The sequence below is a fragment of the Rhinolophus sinicus genome, chromosome 16, assembly GCF_057876585.1.
Source record: "Rhinolophus sinicus isolate RSI-liver-muscle chromosome 16, RSI-T2T, whole genome shotgun sequence".
In the NCBI taxonomy this organism is placed as follows: domain Eukaryota; kingdom Metazoa; phylum Chordata; class Mammalia; order Chiroptera; family Rhinolophidae; genus Rhinolophus; species Rhinolophus sinicus.
Window position 1 is genome coordinate 33,373,888 of NC_142516.1, and position 16,413 is coordinate 33,390,300.

Genomic DNA, 16,413 nt, shown 5'->3' on the forward strand with positions numbered 1-16,413 from the left:
TGTGCTCACAGTTTCACCGTCACCTCAAACTGCCTACACCTGCGACCAAAGGTAGCCTCTTCTCTCTTAGACTCCGCCCTCTTCAGTGTTCCCTATTTCTGTCAGTGACACCATTCCTGTCAGTCACACAAACTCAAAAGCTAGAGTTCTCCTCCTCTCTTTCTTTCAATATTCTCATTAATCACCAAATCTTGTCAATTTCCCTACCTCGTATATCTCACCTCATCTCCCCCTCGACTCCTGCTCTAATGCCTCTACTGGCCAGAAACTCATCTCCACAGCACTAGGAAAGCTTCCCTGCCTCTGGGCTTTCTTGCTCCAATACAGTGCCCTGGTTTTCCCCAGCCATATTTTAAAGGCTCCCCCTCTTTTCCCTGATTCTAAATGGTTTTTAAAGCTTTTTTCTTTTTCTACCAGGGTTCTGCATCAGACCATTTTTTTGCTCCTACCCCACTCGGGTCTCATCTACTACTCTCAACTGCCACAACTATTATTGCCAAGTCCTGACGGCTCTTCAAATATTCCTAACCTCTTGTTGGACATCTCTCACTGAGTGTCTTACTCCTCCAACTCAGTATCTCGAAATAGAATTCACTGTCCCCCCCACAAACCTGGCTCTCCTGACCTACCCTTTTCTGTCCTTGGTATCACCATTTCCAAAAACAGGAAACTTTAGAACTACATTTAGGTTCCTCCCTTTCCCACTGCTGTTAAACCCTGTTTACCTTTGAAATCTTGTGTCCCCTCCTTTTGTCCCACTCTAACACCCATAAAAGACTTTTATTATTCATCATTTGGGTTAGTACAAGTCCCCAAACTGTTTAGGCCCTGCACTACTTCACTCACTGCCATGCGATTTAGCTCCATAAAGAATCGCTTTGATGCCCTCAGGGGCATCCCACAGCCTGCCAGCCAAATGTAGTCCCAACGTCTAAGCCTGGCATCCAGAAGTCAGCCCCACCTTTCTAGTCATCTCCTGCTCCTCCACCTTCATAGACCCTGGGCTCCATAACCAGATGACTACCTCTTCTCCCAATAGATCCTAAGCCGTCTTGGTTTTTAACGTTTGCTTATGCTATCCTCTTCAAGAAATCTTCCCTCCTACCAAGGTTTTACCTGGTTTTCAATCTCAGTTTAATTCTACCTCCTTTATGAAGGCTTCCCTTAATCATCCAGCCAGAAGTCATAGCTCACCCCAAAGATCACCCATAGCACTTTGTGCTTTAGTGGAACAGTAGGTTAATTAAGTAAAACAATAAGTCTTAACTCTCAGACTGTAAGTTCTGAAAAAAATCAATAAATAAGTCTTATACCCTCTGTTTCTTCATGGTGTCTGTACATTAACGAGTTCTCAATAAAGTATGTTAAATTAATAGCCTTCCAGAAGAGCAGAGTGGGGCAAAATCATCAAGTAAAATAAGGCCATTATTTGCATTCCCACACCATTTTACCTTGCTCCGATCATTTCGACCTTCACTCTGCATTCTTCTGCCTTCACAGGGTCTCATATCTAATTTGTCAGAGAGTGTTTTTTCTGTTGACCTCTTGCTTCCAGTTTCATGCTACCTTTCTAGTTTTACATTCTAGAATATTCGTTCCTTCAATGAATACTAACTTAGGATCTAAAAAGCTCAGATTTTGGCAATAAAACATATAAGACCAGTAGATTCTGAATAAAAGAGTGGTCAAACTGGGAACACAAATAAGAAAGGGAAGCTTCCTTTGCAAAAGAATGTTTGGAGTCAGATCTTGAATATGGATAAGGATTTTTAAAAAAAGAAGGGGATGAGCATTCTAGAAAGTTGATAAATTCACCAAGAGACTAAGTCTAGAAGTTAGAGTTGATGGTCAATGACCGCCTCTTTGTGAAAGCTGCTAGTTAAGTAATGGGAAAGGAGAAATATGAGCAAATTAGTTAGAAAAAAAAGGAAAAAGGAGAGTTTGCAGAAAGAACAGGAAGAGCTAGTCTCTCAAGAAGGGCATGGTCAAGTGTAAAGGGCTATTGTGTTGCCAAAAGGTTAAGAACTTATAAATCAGCTCTGGATTTGGTCAGGCAGGGGTCATTGATGACTTCTGAATATAGTTTCAGTGAGGTAACAAGGTCAGAAGCAAAAATGCAATGGTTCAAGAAGGTAGACATGCTTAAGAAACAAAATTGGAAAACTCAACAACCAGATAGTAAAGGTTAGTTGTTAAAAGATAGGCAGGAAGGGGGGGGGCTGGGGCGGGGGGAGGCGGGGAAAGACATGCAGGAAATAGGCTAGCAGCAGGAATGAGCATCTGGATCACAGAAAGTTTTTTTCCTAACACACAGGGGAACTGAGCTATTCAAAAACAGGAAGAAGCATTCCATAAAGAGAGAGAGCACAAGGATTGAGTTAATAATGCTGGTCTATGAAAATCTCTCTCTTTATTACAGACCAATGACTGATTCCTTGGGTTACAATAAAGTACACTTCAACACTACTTTTTACTCATGCTGCTCAAATCTGGAACATCAGAGCTGCTACAGCTATGGGTGAGGAGCCCAGGTCTATACCCGCCTCGGCCATCTGATCAGCTCTGGTCTAAGCTAAGACCAAGGAGAGCAGCACTACTGCTCTGAAGTAGCGAGAGCCTGACGGGCATGATGTGAAGGCCCGTCTCCAGAACAGCCTGCCAAGAGCACAAAGAACCCTGACTCTAGCTGCATAATGGATCACATGCATATGTCTTGTAAGCTCCTGTAGCTTTGAAGTTTTATTAGTAACGTCTAAAACATGCCCAGCAGACCACCTCTCTTGGGCTGGGAACTGATGCATGAAGTGAAAGAGACTCCAAGGCATGCAAAAAACTCACCACAGAAACAAGTGTAGGTATTAGGAACGTGTGCAGAAACATTCTGACAGGCAGGGCATCTCCAACCACTCTGGCCATCTGCCAAAAAAAAAAAAAAAAAACAAATGAGAGAAAACCAAAATAATTTCCTTTGAAAAGGACATGTAATTTTTAAAAATTTAAACCTATAGGAAGGCATAACATTGAAGCAGTGGTAGTAATTTCCATGTTAAGAATATCAGACATTAAAGAAACGAAATTCACAATACTGAATGCTCTGCTTAAATACTGCATTTAGGCTTATATTTATAAGGACTTTAGATACAATGAATCAAGTGGGTATTTTGTTCTTTTTTTAATTGAAATATAAATGACATATAACATTGTGTGAGTGTGAGGTATACAACATGCTGCTTTGATACACTTATATATCACAATATGATTATCATCTCAGCTTTAGCTGACACCTCCACCACATCACATAATTATCATTTCATTTTGTGGTGATAATGTTCTATTACAATATTTCTAATGTCAAGGTAAACATTATCAGAATCTTGGCTTGAAAAAAAAAAGATAAAAATATTTGAATACATACAGGAAAACCCAGATATCTTAAATTTGAAGAGCCACAGTTCAAAAACCGTATTATTAATATTTGCATTAGCCATAAATACTAGTAGCCTTTAGGAAAAGCCCACAAAATACTATGGAGGAGATTTGTTAAAGGCAAAACAACTTCAACATTCCAAGTGTAAATTAAACAATTGCTTTCTATAAATTTTCTAAAGCAAACTATCCAAGAAATGTTTTCTATAGTTGCTACTTGGATAAAAGCTACCATTTTCAGTAGAAGTGACTGATTTTATTGTACCTAAATATATTTTAATATTGTTATGTTTAGCTGACTTAAGATGTACAGTTTAATACTGGTCATCTGAAACATGTGATTGAGACAAACTACTCTCTCAGCAGATAAAATATTCAAGAGGAATTACTAAGTAGCATTTTAAAAGCGGACATATCAAATGGGTGAGAATAACTACTCAGAAAAAAGAAATGACTGACCTGCTTGAGATGCCGGAGACCTTGCCCATTTCTTTATGCAGTTCAAATGAAACACATGGTAACAGCTCTGACAACTCCACACTGGAGCCGTGACGCGAACCAATTCACAACATACCATGCACTCATATTTTTCTGTAGTTAGCTGTTCAACTAGAGAACCTGTTTAAAAAACAAAACAGATAAACTCAAATAGAGAAAACCAATCCTTACTTTAGCCAGCCAAGGATCGGCAAGGCATTTGAGAGAACCCAAACACAGAGGTTTAAGGGATGTCTGACTCTGAGTAAGGTGGTTGTTCAGAGTTTGAGCCAAGAAGGGGCAGGAATATGTTGTGGTACAGGCCGAGCGAGTACACATGCGGGGGAGGGGGATTCCCACAGTTGAGGACGCATTGCCAAGACACTGTCCAGGAACCAACCAGAATAACCAAATGCCCCTCATCACACAGCTTGAGCATCCACAGAAGCAGCGTGCTACAGGGCCTTGCCTTGCCCTCCTGAATCTGGGACGATTTGGACCTACCAGACCCATGGATTCAGGCTAAGGAGGGGCTTGTGAATGGTCAGCTGCAAGCAACCTAAGCCTGGACAGGTTCCAACAACCATGGCAGTGAGATGGTTCTAGTAGTTGCCCTGAAAGTCTATAGCCGATTCACTCAACAAAGATATGCTTGGCATCCACCACAAGCCCCATAGTAAGGTTACCAGACTGAAGGAAACAGTCCCTGGCTCCAGAAGCTCGCCATCTAGTGAGAGACCAGTGTATGGCATCACAAGAATCCTCCCAAATTTATTCAACACCTTCACCCATTTCCAGACTTTTTCCCCCAAATACTCATCTGATCTTAGCAATCTCTCTATCCTAAGTATAGCCAAGTGCTTTCAGAGATGAGTGTGTATGTATGTATGTATGGATGTATATATATGTATGTATGGATCATGTATATATATATATGATTTTTTGAATATTTTAAAAATAATTTTTAATTTTCAATTATAGTTGACTTTTTTTATTTTTTGACTACATACTTTTAGCATTTATCTCACAATATTATTTTGTTTCCAGATTCAAATAGGTTATAAGAATAAAATAACTAACCTTAAATACACCTAGCCAAGTGCTATGCTAAAGTACTTTACACATATTATTTAATTCTCTTAACAAGGCTGTAATGTGAGTATCATTTTATAGATGAAGAAACTGAGACTAAAAGTGGTAAAATCACTTACCCAAGGTCAGAAAGCTAGAAATCAAAATGTCAAAATTCAAACTCACTGCTACCTGACTCAAAAGCTCACATTTTAATACTTCCGTTATATTAGCTCCCCTAAGATTACTTTGTGTTTCCAATTTAATGTTTAAAAAAAAAAAAAAGAAACACCCTGAGACCATATGCTCTGTGAGGTAGAGACAGGATCTTGTCTGCCTTGTTCACTATTAATATTTCCAGTTCCTGGTATATACCAGGTGCTCGATAAATATTTATCAAATGAGTGGATGTAGGAACAAATGAGTCAAGGAAGTTACATTTCAAACAAGACTCCATCTTTGCATCAAACTCAAAGGGAAATCCAGGATAAAAAGGACTGAAATACATCTGTCCACTGGATGTAGCAAATGGAAACCATTCATAACCTTACCAGCAGCTCTCTGAGTTAGGTGGTAATGGTGGCAGAGGACTGAAAAGTGAATCAAAATAGAAAAAAGGAAACAAAGCAGATGACACTGGAACGGGAGGAAAGGAAACACTACTGGGAGGTCACGTAAAGGAAAGTTTTCTCGTGGAGGGTAGGACAGGTTTGGGAAGATCTTCAGGCTGAGAACTTGGAATAGTAAATGTGAAAAGGTTGATGAAAGTAAATAAAGGAGATCTCAGAATGAAAGATAAAGGAAGGATGGGCACAGATGCCTCTGAGTTTGCAGAAAGGGAGCAAAAAGTTGAGAAAATTATACCTGATGATCTCTCCTTTCTCAATGAAATAGGAGGCAATGAGGGCCGCTGAGATTGAGGGAGATGAATGTTAGGAAGGTTTGAGGAACATGAATGTTAAACAGGTTTGAATAAGAGTGGAAAACGTTTGGAGTAGTTTTAGATGAAAATGGGAAAGAGCTGACCAAGGTCAATAAGAGGAAATGGGCAGTGCTGAAAGCCAAGATTGGAGACCACTATTCAAAAATATTTATTGAAAACCTACTATGAGTCAGGCACTCTTTACTCACTAAGGATATACAGTGAACAAAACAGACAATTTTTTGCCTTTATGAAGTTTATTACCTAGTAGGGAAAGGGAAACAATAAACAAATAATGAATATATATAGCATCATCAAATAGTGATAAGAGCTATGGGGAAAAATAAACCAGGAAAGGAGGACAGGGAATCCTGGCAGTAGGGAAAATATAGTTTCAAACAGAGGCATCAGGAAGGCTTCCCTGAGAAGGCAAACGAACTGCAGCAGCACCAAATCTGCACTATTACGGGATATCCCAGAACAGCATTCTGTTACCCAGATCTGGAGGAGGAAAGGTACAATGCATCATCGATCCAGGGATGGGATTCTGCCAAATGGCTGGGCAAAGGCCAATACTTCAAATCCCCTACGATAAGGCCCGCCTAGAGAGGGAACAAAGGTAGGAGGCTGGCAAAACTGGTAGTGGGAGAAGAAACTGAGGGAGGCGGAAGGACAGGAACTTATGGTCAGAAAGTAGAACGTAAGACTTTAAGATTTCCGAGATGGGTCATCCCCAGGGTTATTTCCTTGGTAGTGGATATGGAGGTGGAATGAAAGTGAAGGTCACTGCAGGTGATAAGAGCCAACAACCTGAGGATGGCACAATGCACATGATCACTAAAGTCACCCAGAATAACAGCAGGATTTATGGTAAATCAGTAGTTCTCAAACTTGATCCTGCCTTAGAATCACCTGGAGGCTTGGTAAAAGATATGACTGCTGGGCCCCACTCCCATAATTTCTGTTTAGTGAATCTGAGGTGAGGCCCAAGAATATGCTTTTCTAAAAAGTTCCCATATGTTGCTGATGGCTGCTGCGCTAGGATCACACATTGAGAACCACTGAGGTAGAGAAAAGATATAGGCTACATGCATTAATACATGAGGGCTGGGGCTGGGTGACCTGGAGGCGAATAAATGACAGAGATAAGGAGATATGACAGGTGATGTAGCCAAAAGGTGATGTAGCATTAGGTTCAATGGTGCAGGGATGTTGATACAAAAAATCAATAGTTTAGAATGGGAGAGTAGTTTAGAAATGACACTGGGGAAGAAGGAGTATGCTCTCCCCATCTTCCAGAAACTAAGTGGGATAAAGGAAAGCACAGGCTCTGAGAGGCGGTAAGGAAAGTGGTGAACTGAGAGAAGGCTGTAAGTCAATTAAGAGCAGGAACAGATCAAGGATATAAAGGATTTTGTCACCACAGAATGAGGGATCCAGACAGTCTGGGACAACAGGAGCAGTGCTAGGTTCTCCCAGTACAAAATGACAGCAAGCAGACCACTCTCAAATAGCCATGGAGACTTATATTTGGGCTGATCCTCTCTCCATTCCAATCAAGCTTTCATCTCCACCACTCCACCAAAACTGCTCTTATCAAGGTCAATAACCTTCACATTGCCAAATCCAATAGTCAACATGCAGTTGTCATCTTTCTGGACCTATCAACAGCATTTAACACATTCCACCTCTCCCTCCTCCTTGAATTCTTTTTTTATTTGGTATTTAGAACATGTATCACTTCCTACCGGTAGTTCAATTGGTACTCATTCTTCATTTCCTTTGCTGGATCCCCATCTTCCAACCTTGAAACCCTGAGGTGTATAGGAGGCTCCATCCTCAAACTTTTCTTCTCCAGCAACACTGAGGTGACCTTCACTAGTCCATTAAACACCATCTCTATACTGACAATTCCCAAATTTAAATCTCTAATCCAGATCTTTTCCCCGAATTTTATATCCAGCTCCCTACTTAACATATCCATTTGCAAGTCTAATAGGTAACTCAAATTTAATTAACCAAATTCTTTCTTTCCTGAACAAGGGTAGACAAAGCAAAACATGCAAAAACATCTTTTCCAACAAGGAATGGCTAAGAAACCGTCACAGATCAGAGGAGATGACAGCCATGATGACTAAATGTAACATGGTATCCTGGATTGGAATCTGGAACAGAAAAAGGACATTAGTGGAAAAACTGGGGAAATCCAAATAAAATCTGCAGTTCAGTTAATACTGTGGTACCAGCATTAATTTCTCTGTTTTGATAAAGGACCAGAGGTGGTTATGTAAGATGTTAAAATTAGAGGAAGGTGGGTGAAGGATATTTAGGAATTCTCTGTACTATCTTTGCAACTTTTCTGTAAATCTCAAATTATTCCAAACTGAAAAGTTTTAAAAACAAACAATACCTTTTCCTCTCCCAGGCTTTACCACTTCGGTACATGGCAATTCTGTTCTACATTGCTCAGGCACAAAACCCTTGGTTTCACCCTCCCCTGCTCTCATTCTCTTGCATCCAACATCCAGTCTACCCGCAAATCTTGTCAGTTGGACTTTCCAAATACATTCAAATTCTAACCAATTCTTACCTCTCCCCCCACGACTACCCGAGTCCAAGTCTCCGTGATCCACTACCTGAACTACTCCAATGGCCGCTTACCTCGTCCCTTGCTTCCTGAGAGCCTATTCTCCACACAGCAGGCTGAACCATCGTTTTAGAATGTTGAGTGAGGGAAATCATACCATCCCTTTTCTCAAAACCTTCCAGCTGCTTCTCATTTTCTTTCTCAGAACCAAATCTAAGGGCCTCTCATGCTCTAGCCCCCGTGATTTCCCTGACCTCCTCTCTCAACCTCCTCTTCATTGCTCACAATGCTGCCCTCCCACCCCAGCCTACACCTACTTCACCCCTGCCTGGAATGCTCGTCTCCAGAGCGCCACATGGTGTGCTTCTGCACTTCTGGTCTCTGCTGAAATGTCTCCTCATCAAAGACACCAAGCTACCCAAACTAGCACCTCTGTTACTCTGTCCTCAATCTGCTTTATATGCTTTTAGCCCTTATCACCACCTGACAGAGTGAATATTTAAGTGCTTTCTGCCTGTCTTCCCAACCAGAATGCAAATCCATCAGTGCTGTATTCCTAGTACCTAGAACCGTGCTTGACACATAGTATTTACTCAGTAAATATGAATCAAGTGTTCTCATGAATATGTGGGGATGTGAAACCAAGAGAGATTTGTTAGGCAAAGATGGCCTCCAAGATTCCCAACCCTTTGTGTGCATGTCCTATATAATCTCCTCCCTGAGCGTGGATGGGCCTGATCTAATCAGGAAAGTCCTTTTTAAAAAGTCTAGAGATCAGAGACAGAAGTCAGAGATTTGAAGAATCTGTAGCAGATGCTTTCCAGTAGGCCTCGAAGAAGCAAACTACCATGTTGTAGAGAGAGCCATATGGTAGGGAATTGTGGGTGGCCTCTAGAAGCTGCGAGTGATCCCCAGCCAATAGCCAGCAAGAAAATGGGGATCTCAGTCCTACACCCATTAAAAAACTAACTCCTACCAACAACCAGTAAGTATGAATGAGGATGCCTCAGATGAGATTGCATCCCTGACCAAATTTCAGTCCTGTGAGAGTCTGAGTGGAGAACTCAGCTAATCCACATCCAGATTCCTGACCCAGATTCACAGAAACTCTGACATAATTTGTGTTATCCTAAGCCACTGCATTTGTGGTAATTCATTATGAAGCAATAGGAAACCAGCATTAAGAATTCAAAAATAACTCTGATATAACATTGCCTTGGTTCACACACAAGTTGAGGTCCCAAGAAGGACTGCCTGGTGAAACAAACAAGAACAAGAAGAACTATAGACCAGTGTAAAAACAGGCCCAGGCAGGCAGTGGCTTCATGTGTTAGGCTGTATGTCATACTAAACTGGAGGGAGACCAGAATGGTGAAGATCCATGAGAAGAGCTAGTAGAATGAAGCTATTTAGCCTAGATGAAATATGTATCGTCAGGGCAAAATGAGAAGTCTTCGACTACTGCAGAAAGCTGATTTGCAATAAGAGGGGGGAAATTATGGGGAGAGAGACTAGTTGCTTTCTCCTATCAAGGACAGAACTTGAACCAGGAGATAGAAAGTATTTATAGGAAAGAAGTTTTCAGTTCAACGTAAGGAAGAACCTCCTATCAGAGCTGAGTACCTACTATGTTTTAAGAGCTGTGTTAGGTAACAGGGATACAAAAATGGGAAGATAGTCTCTGCTTTCAAGGAGCTTACAGACTAGTGGAGAGCACTGATACATAAACAAATGATGGTTTCCAGTGTAAGTGCTATAATGGAAGCATCTATGTATGTAAGAGAAAGACATGTCACAGGGCTGGAAAAGATTAATGCTATCTGTAGAGGTGAGAAAAGTTTTCCTGGACATGTGACTATACTAGCTTTTGCATTTTTAAGTAAGAATTCACCAGTGAGCTGAGTGGGAGACATTTTAGACAGAGGGAGCCAACATGCAACAGTATGGCAAGATGAAATGGTATAGAGTCCAGGGAATAAAACGTGGTGGGGATTGACACAGCAGAAGATGGAGTTGTTCGGTAAGGCAGAAGCCAGACTCTGTAGGTGATTAGAAAAAGTGAACAAAATTAAGCAAGGGGATGACACAGTTCAATATGAGTTTTAGAAAGATCGCTCTCTGACCTCTCTGACGCTGCTGGGAGAGGAACTATAAGAGAAACTGGAGATGGCGAGATTAGTTAGGAACTCTTGCAGACGAGCAGGCAATACATGCTGCAGGCCGAAACCAGAAGAGGCAGTGGAGAGACGGTACCCGATTTGTGCTTTCACAATTCAAAACAAATCGTGCAAGCATCTATACCACCCCATATTTGCATTTTCCAAAACTCTCACTAAATGTATTAAGAAAAATGTTCCTTACTCGTATTTGCTTATGACATAAAAACTAAGTAAATGGTTACCACTTACTGGAGAAGGGAGAGGGTGATGACACAGCCCAGGCAGATGATGAACAAGGAGAGAAAGAGATTTTTTTTTTTTTTTTTACTGGGTACCTTTTTATACTTTCTGGTTTCTACATTGTGTAAATACATCACTTACTCAGAAATTTAAAATAAAAAACAAAATATTTCCACCCCTCTAGGTAGACTTACCTGTGTGTGTTTCCACATTCTTTAGCACAGGGTTCTGTTTGCCTCGGGGGAAAGATGGTACTTGAGGGTCCTGCCTCCTTATGGCACATTTCTCTGGGGTAACCCTTCTGGAAGACTTGTTGATGACTGCCAAGTTCCCATTGTCACAGACGGATTTTGCTGGTCTTTCATTAAGAGTATCCTTTGGAATGGGGACCATGTTGTTCCTGGGTCCTGCATTTGTGTGTCGTTGGCCCTCCTGTTTTGGTAGATTCCTGCCTGGTCGTGGCCTGGCCCCCTCCACTTCCCAGGGAGGCCTTTTCTGTGGGTGTCTTCGCTGCTCATTGCGTTTGGCCCCAGACCCATCCAATACTCCTTTTCTAAAGGATGTGTCTGAAGAGTCAGGGTGGATAACCCCCACAGGTTTGGTATTTTCAGGTCCGGCATCCTCAGGTTTGGGAGTCATTCTGTTTCCCCACTCACATTTGAGTTTCCCCTTGATTTTTGGTCCTCTACCATAGCTGTATACAAACTGGGTTGTTTTTTTGGGTTTTGCTCCCCTGGGATCTGCACCGACAATTTCCTTCTCACTCTCAGCAGGGCTGTGCTCTCTAGGGTTTGTCCCACTCTCTGACCTGGCCCTGCTTTCTAAGCCAGCTGCATCTGACGTCTGGTCAGTGAGACTTTGTACTCGCTTGACTCTGATATGCTGCTTTTCACTCCTCAGTTTCTGTCCAGGTTGATTCTGAAGGCTCTTGAGTGATTTATTAGAAGCAGAAGATTGGAAAGAAGTCTGCTGACTCTTAGGTTTGCTTCCTGAAGGATGATAACTGTGCTGATAAACAGTAGAGATGTCATCATAAAGGATTTGCCTGGAAACGTGACACAGAGGCGGTGAACTGTAATTTCTTCTACCAATCCGATTAGAATCTAGTCTCCTTTGATTCCCACAATTTAGAGCAGAATTTTTTCTCTCCCGAGGAATGAATTCAGCAGCATCCGTATTGAATTTTAAAGTATCTAGAACATAAAAAATAGACATGCCAATAAAGAAATTAATTGGTCACCCATGAAGCCCAGAAGACTCTAAGCCATATCTAGAAGTTATTTTCTTAAAGATTTTGTATAAAACAGGCTCTTAGTAAGTCCTACGTTTCCTGTGATGGCGATGGGTTCAAGGTGCTTGTGGAAACTGATTAACCCATGTCCGACAGCCTCACCAACAGCCACCGCTGACAGTTGCTAAGTAAAACTGCTCACCTGGGCCATGAGGCATTACTTATACATGCACTTATTTTATAAAAAAAATTTCAGGTCAGCAAATAGTTCAGGGGAGAGACGTCACTCAGAAGATTCCATGTGGTCTTTCAAAACTCTAAAGTAGCATTGTGAAGTATCAAGTAAACAGACTTTGGAATCAACCAAAATCAGTTTAAAGTCTGGCCCTCGCACTTATGTTAGGAGCTTAGGGATATCATTTGGTTGCTTTTAGCCTTAGGGTCCTCATCCATGACAAAAGATGATAATACTACTTCAAAGGGTTACTATAAAATTTAAACATGATTTTATATAGATGGTACTTAGTATAGTGAGTACATTAGTTCCCACCTCTTCCCCCCAGGAATATATTTTAGGTTTTCCATACATAACGTCTATAATATAGTCCAGAATCTCAAAGTCTCAAAAATTAAGCATATGCCCCTTCAACCCACTCGTTTTATCCTCCACAAGATGCTTCTTTGTATAGTCAACTCAGTCCCTAAAACCCAAACACAAAATGATTTGCCTAAAACTAGTTAGTAGCAAAGTCAGAACTATGTGTAACATATAGAATATACCAAGAATTGATAGGGCCTGGAAGACATGGGTTTAAGTCCCTGCTTATCACTTATTGTGTCTTTACCCCAGTTTTCTTATACGTAATGGAAATAATAATTCCTACATCTAGAGTTGTTACGAAGACTAAAACAAGTTAGTAACATGTATAAAGTGGTTAAAATGGTGCTTTGCTACTGCTGTTAGGACTACAGACTGTCTGAAACACACAGGCCTGACCACAGATGGGTGCAGGGCAGAGCCTGTGGATTTCAGGTTTAACACGTCTGTTAGGTACTTTATTAGATTAGGTATTTCACATGTGCCAAGCAGTTCTAAGCACTTTACATGTGTTAACTAATTTAACCCTTACATTCATGATGAGAAAACTGAGACACAGAGAAAGTAAGTACTTTGCCCAAGGCCATAGGGGTATTCTAAAGCAGATTCAGGATTCCACCCCAAGCTACGTGGCTCTAGACACCATGCACTTACAGTATTACTACACTACACTGTCAGAGATTGGGCAGCTGTTACCACAGAAACATATATTAAATAACTGAATGAGATCATAAAAGTCATAGGGTAACCTCTCATTCAATCCAGGATTTGTCCTGAAAGCTTTCACAATGGTAGAATTCTGGGGATAGGGTAGAAGGCCTTACAAAATGGCAAGAGGATTAGACAAATTCAGAAGGTGGCAGAAAAGGTGTTCAGAAACCTAACAGATAACTTAAAGGTGGGAATGGGTAAATTAGACCAAGTGGGGATTGTGTAGTCCTTTCCTGCTTGAAGAAGCAAGGATTCAGAGGGACAGAAAAAATGTCAGTAAAGTTGTTCAGAATAGCCTGGTAAAGGATGGGACAAGGGTGTTTCACATTAAGCAGTAAGGAGTTGATGCAACTGGAGATTCCAGACAGGGCTGCACTTATTCATATACAGTATATGTTCTACTAGACATGAGGTAGTAGGCAAAGCTGTCAGAAAAACCCTTAAAAGACACAAGGAAGGGAAAAAGGGCACAGAATCAAGAAACTAGACCTAAGAGACAGATCTAAAACACCCTTTCCGCCCCACTATTTTACGTCACTGGAAGTTACTCAGTAAATGGGATGTCTCATCACCAAAGCGTGGCTATAGTACAAGTGGTATCCCAGATCCAAGCTAACACGGCACCAGCAGGCGCCCAACAGGTGGGTGGAGCAGAGTAAACAGTAGATTATAAAGTCCAGAGACAAAGCAGACTCCAATTCCAGATACTCTCTGGACTGAGCTGCTATTCGAGGACAGGAGTGGGCAAGAGATCTAAACCTAGAGTGCGGATGGAGGTGTGGGTTAGAGATTATGCTGAACTAAGAACCTGGAATAGAAACTAAGGCAAAAGCAAACTGAGACACATAAGAGGGAGTGGAGAGGTCTCTGGAATAAGGGGACTTTGCCTTATTAGACGGGGAGGAAGTTGTAACCTGGGGTACAACACTGGGGGCCAAAACTATGACTAAAAGCTAGTCCTGCCCAATTCTGCTGCTAGCACTGAAGGGTGTGAGCCTAAGGATGGGAAGATCAACGGATCCACTTTAGAGGATCTGGGAAAAGAATGGATGGAAGAATAACAAAACACCAGCCTAAAAAGGTCCAGTCCCCGCCCCCCTCAAGATGACTTAATCTAAATCAGGACTGTGGTACAACAATGCAGTGTGTTTTCCAACTTTTTGACCAAGATCCATAGTAATAAACACATTTTACCTGCCAGCCAGTACACAATACATATATATTCCTACTCTTCTTAGTACCCCAGTAGCTGGCAGGTAGCTTTACTAAGACTCAAATCAATGACTTTTACAAACCTCTTGCTGCAAATTGCTGCCCTGTATTTCAGATAGAGTGGGTCCTGAAATCAAATCAATGTAGTAGGTTATCACAAGAATTTTTAACAAACGAAGTAGAAAATAGGGTACTGCAGATAGTATGGAAAACCATTGCTTCCTGGAACTCTTGGTTCGCTTTTATATTTATGTATGTATACACTGAGGTCACGAGTAAAAGGTTCCTTTTCAGCCAGGGTCCAAAAAGTTTGCAAAACAAAGATCTAAGGTACACCCTGAAAGTAATGTAAATAGATGTTATATTAACAGCCAAATGAGGTTGTCTCTACACACAGAGGCAACTCTGGGAGGAGTAGTGAGCTAACAATTATGGAATAGGTACGTACAGAGCAGGAGTCTTCATAGGAATTAACTTAATTACTCCCAATTGACAGATGAATAAAATGACTCAGTCACACTGCGAGTTCTTGGCAGGCTGAGATTGGAAACCACAGGTGTTCGGCTCGCAGCGGCGCCGCTGCACCAGAACGCACAAATACACCTTAAACACAGCTCGCAAAGCCACTACACGTCAAGAGCCCGCCAGTCACCGACGGTGATCCGGTCGACGCCCTCTGGTCGGAGATCAATGTGGCCGCTGCCCTGGGAAGGCCGGGACACCCGCATCGACTCGCTGGGCGCAGATACAAACCCGCGTTCTTTGGAAACACAGCTGCCGGGTTTCACAACCCGGCAGTCGAGAATGGTCGAGATCTTCGTAAGCACCACGCGCGTGGCTTGGCCCTTCCAAGCCCCTATCCCCAACCTTAGTACGCGCCACTCTCGTGATATGAATGGCCTAAGCCCTAGGATTCGTCAGTGACCAAATTTTCGCAACTCGAGAGGGGCCCACTCCCGCGCGGGCCAGAACAGTACCTGAGACAGGAGGCGCCTCCGCCATCCCGTGCCGCAACACCTAAAGCAAGCCCTGTAGTCCAGAGAGCGCTGTCACCCGGTCACGTGCCCTGGACTTCCGGCACCGCGAGAACTTTCGCATCTGCGCGCCTAGTAGATGGCCACAGAGTTTGCGCGAGCTGAGTCAATTGTCGCTGAGTCCGTGACGTCAGACAGACGCGCCAGGCGCCGGGCGGAAGGTGTTGACTGCTGGGTGTAGGTGGCAAGGGACGCGGGCGAAAGAAGGCGGGTCGGCAGGGACTTGCGTAATCGTCGTTTTCCTTTTTGAGATTCACTGTGCTCACCTGTTACAATGCTCCTTTGCCCTTTTACCCAACCAGCTTCACCTGGTCTTTTGGAGTCAGCTCAGACATGACCGTCCTAGAGTAGTTCAGGCTTGGGGTTTAAAAAAACAAAAAACTGAGTGGTCAAACGGCAATCTTGGGAAAAAATATCTGCAAAACAAGAGCTAATATACAAAGAGCTCTTACTACCCAGTTAGAAAACGATAAACCACATATGAGAAACGGTAAAGGACTTGAACAGGCAGATGACAATAAAACAGGACACAACACGAGGGGTACAGTTTGGAGGCACTGATTACTTTTAAAGTATACAATTGTAAATGAATGTGTGGAGTTTTTGTTTGTTTTGTTGCATTACTAAATAGAACACAACATTTAAGTGTGAAGTATCTACATTTGTAAAGTAATTCACTGGTCCAGGCTTCCCCATGAAAACGAAATAGATTCATTCATTCACATACGTTTTAATTCATACTCTG

The 16,413-nt window shown here is 42.1% G+C and overlaps 1 protein-coding gene across 2 annotated transcripts in view; it reads right to left on the reverse strand.

The window, feature by feature from the left end:
- The window catches only part of NFX1 (nuclear transcription factor, X-box binding 1), a 58,509-nt gene extending 42,751 nt beyond the window's left edge, over positions 1-15,758 (reverse strand). For both annotated transcript variants that reach the window (XM_019734262.3, XM_019734256.3), the window contains exons 1-4: positions 15,612-15,758; positions 11,077-12,075; positions 3,886-4,044; positions 2,839-2,916 (exon numbers count right to left, since the gene is read on the reverse strand). In XM_019734262.3, coding sequence (XP_019589821.3) covers positions 2,839-2,916; positions 3,886-4,044; positions 11,077-12,075; positions 15,612-15,636 — 1,261 coding nt within the window. In that variant the 5' untranslated portion in view covers positions 15,637-15,758. The remainder of the gene's footprint in view (positions 1-2,838; positions 2,917-3,885; positions 4,045-11,076; positions 12,076-15,611) is intronic.
- Positions 15,759-16,413: the final 655 nt, after the last annotated feature.